At 43.3% G+C, this 3281-nt stretch overlaps 1 protein-coding gene across 1 annotated transcript in view; it reads left to right on the plus strand.

The window, feature by feature from the left end:
- Nucleotides 1-3281, plus strand: part of KDM2A (lysine (K)-specific demethylase 2A) — a 120608-nt gene that overhangs the window by 42290 nt on the left and 75037 nt on the right. Inside the window, exon 5 of the mRNA XM_015409682.1 lies at nt 1092-1170. Coding sequence (XP_015265168.1) covers nt 1092-1170 — 79 coding nt within the window. The remainder of the gene's footprint in view (nt 1-1091; nt 1171-3281) is intronic.

Consider the following 3281-nt stretch of genomic DNA (forward strand, 5'->3'; position numbering starts at 1 on the left):
CCTAGATGTTGTTCTGCACCCTGTGTAATAGAACTCCTCTTTTCTGTGGGGGTGTTTTCAAAATGAAAATTATGCCCTTTGTTTGCAGATAAGATTTGAAAATAACAGGGCAAATGCTAAAGTATCAGACAAGTATCATACCAGTCTTCATATCTTGGAAATTAGTTTTCTTACTCCTTTTTGATAACGAATAATTATCCCTGTACAATATAAATTAATCAGGTTGAGGGGTAGAGAAACTGATAATTGAACAATTAACTTTTGAAATTGTGGTAACTAGCAAATGACCAGCAAAATCAGGTGACTTAGGCTACTTAGTGAGTACTACTGTTCTCAGAGAAACGGGTGAAATGCTTTCTAAATGTGAAACTGGAGGTGTCCTTTTACTGAATTCTTGAGCACGTCTTAGGAGAAATTCATTGCCAATACATAGCATAATTGTGACAGCCAATTATAGTAGTAGCAAAGGCATGCATCCCCCTTGCTGCATTAAAATGAAAATGAGACAGCTCTTGCACAATTTTCTCCTTGCTCAGAAGCTGTGGCTTTTGAAATCCTAGGCATGTCTCCATTCTCCAGAAACATTATCTGAAATATGAGGCTGTAGGAAGAGTACACTTTGCCAGGGGAGGGACTGCACATGCTATTTAATCTGCATAAAGTGGGAAATTCTGTACAAGGACATTTGTCTTTTTGGTTTTTCAACTAGTTGGAAACCAAGATTTGGGAATAGTCTTGAATTTACTCTTTCAGTGCATCTCTTTGAAACAAGGGCTGATTGACACAAGTAAAGCAAATTAGAGGACAGAGAAGTTGGTGCACTGCTCCCCCCCACCCCCGCTCAAATCTGAGTTGTTTTGAAAGCATTGCTTCAAAGTACTTGACATCTAGAATGAATATTTTGATGTGAAAATTGCTTTATCCTGCTCAGCTAGCCCAGCTGTTGACCATTATAAATTGTATGCTTCTGCGCCCAGAATAGTTTTCTAAGTTAGGTGTGGTGGTCACAGATAAAAATCTGTTGCTTGTCCCCTGGTCCACTTTTCTCAGTTTCTAGTCACTAAGAAGTGCTTTCCTTTTTCTCTTGAAAGATTTCACTGTGGAATATATTCAGCGTGGTGGTTTAAGAGACCCTTTGATCTTCAAGAATTCTGATGGACTTGGAATTAAGTGAGTACAGGAGTAATGAGGTTTTGATGCTAGATTCCGTGACCAATAGTAGAATAGCTCCCAAGTCTGTAACAAAGTCCTGGAATTAGGTGGGTAGAGCCGTGTTGGTCTGAAGCAGCAGAACAGAGTTTGAGTCCAGCCGGGCACCTTTAAGACCAAGTAAGTTTTATTCTGGGCATCAGCTTTTGTGTCCTTCCTGTAGTAGCTTTGCGATAGGCTCTAGTTTGTAATTGGGATCCTGCTCCCAGGAGGTGAGTTGGATACTAAATCTTGAAAGCTGGAATTATATTCTGCCCTGTCTGCTGGCATCTTCTTTCTATTACAAAGAATCACTGTGATTTGCTTAGTCAAATGACTGTTGGATCCTCCATTATAGTAATGATCATCTGTGCATTGCAGAAGTTTAATGAAACAGTCCTTTGAGTCATGGGCATACACAATGAATTCTGTAAAAGGAAGTTGTACCCAACTGTTCTTTCAATGGGACTTAAACTACAAATCCAAATTGTTCCTTTGCTCTTCTTTTAGTATTTGGACTATGAGGCAGAATGCAGCTATAGTATGCCGGGGTAGTTTGCTCTACACATCTTCATTCCAAGTGGTGCAGCATAACTTTTTTTTCTTCTTCAAGCAAATGTACCTTGCTATCTTACACTGGCATAAGTGTAGTAATCTTTTCTCCTGGATAGGTGAAATACCAGCAGAAATACAGATGAAGAAGAGGGGACCACAGAACTTACATTGAGGGAGCCCATCCTTTTTGTATCCCCCCCCCCAGTGAACTGGCCAGTTTGTCCATCCAGCTGTAGAAATGCTACTAAGGGCTGCCTGGCTCATGCAAATTGGGGGGGGGGGTGAACAGGAGAGCAGCTCCAACTCTCTACCTGCCCACACCCAGTGCTGCCACCTCCACCTGTCTGGCACATGCTGTAATGACTCTCTTACCAACTAGGCTTGTGGTGGCAGCAGCTCCTGCTCCTCCACCTGCCCCACAGCCACCCAAAGGGGGCAAAGCACAAGAAGAGGAGGGGGGGCACACCAAGACAAAGATGAAAAAACAAAATGGTGCAGAGGGATAAGGATCTTTAATAACTGTACAACCCCCTATGCGTTTCACATGTATCTTCATCAGGGGGAATTTACTGAAATAATATGAAATAAAATAATATATTTAATTCTGTTGTTGTTCAGTCGCACAGGCGAGTCAGACTCTTCACAATCCCATGGACCACATCACGCCAGGCCCTCCTGTCTTCTGCTGTCCTCTGAAGTTGGCTCAATTTCATGTTTGTTGCATCTATGACACTGTCTAACCATCTCATCCTTTGCCATCCCCTTCTTCTATGACCTTCAATCTTTCCCAGCATCAGGGTCTTCTCCAGTGAGTGTTCCCTTCTCATTTGGTGGCCAAAGTATTTGAGCTTTAGCTTCAGGATCTGGCCTTCCAGGGAACAGTCAGGGTTGATTTCTTTTAGGATTGACTGATTGGATCTCCTTGCAGTCCAAGGGACTCTCAAGAGTCTTCTCCAACACCATAATTTGAAAGCATCTATTCTTCAGCTTTCCTTACGGTTCAACTCTCGCAGCCCTACATTACTACTGGGAATACCATTGAACATAAGAACATAAGAGAAGCTAATGTTGGATCAGGTCGATGGCCCATCTAGTCTAACACTCTGTCACACAGTGGCCAAAAATACCAGGTGCCATCAGGAGGTCCATCAGTGGGGCCAGGACACTAGAAGCCCTCCCACTGTGCCCCCCCCAAGCACCAAGAATACAGTGCATCACCTGCCCCAGCCTGTGAGTTCCTATCTATACCTTGTGGCTAATAGTCACTGATGGACCTCTGCTCCATATGTTTATCCAGTTCCCTCTTGAAGCTGTCCATGCTTGTAGCCGCCACCACCTCCTGTGGCAGTGAATTCCATGTGTTAATCACTCTTTGGGTGAAGAAGTACTTCCTTTTATCTGTTTTAACCCACGAGTTCTTGTATTATGAGAAAGGGAGAAAAGTACTTCTTTCTCGGCCTGCTCTTTGTTGTTGTTGTTGTTCAGTCGCACAGTCGAGTCCGACTCTTCGCAACCCCATGGACCAGCTCCCGCCAGGC

Source organism: Gekko japonicus, unplaced genomic scaffold (genome assembly GCF_001447785.1).
Source record: "Gekko japonicus isolate JY-2015 unplaced genomic scaffold, Gekko_japonicus_V1.1 scaffold3120, whole genome shotgun sequence".
NCBI classification, from domain to species: Eukaryota; Metazoa; Chordata; class Lepidosauria; order Squamata; family Gekkonidae; genus Gekko; species Gekko japonicus.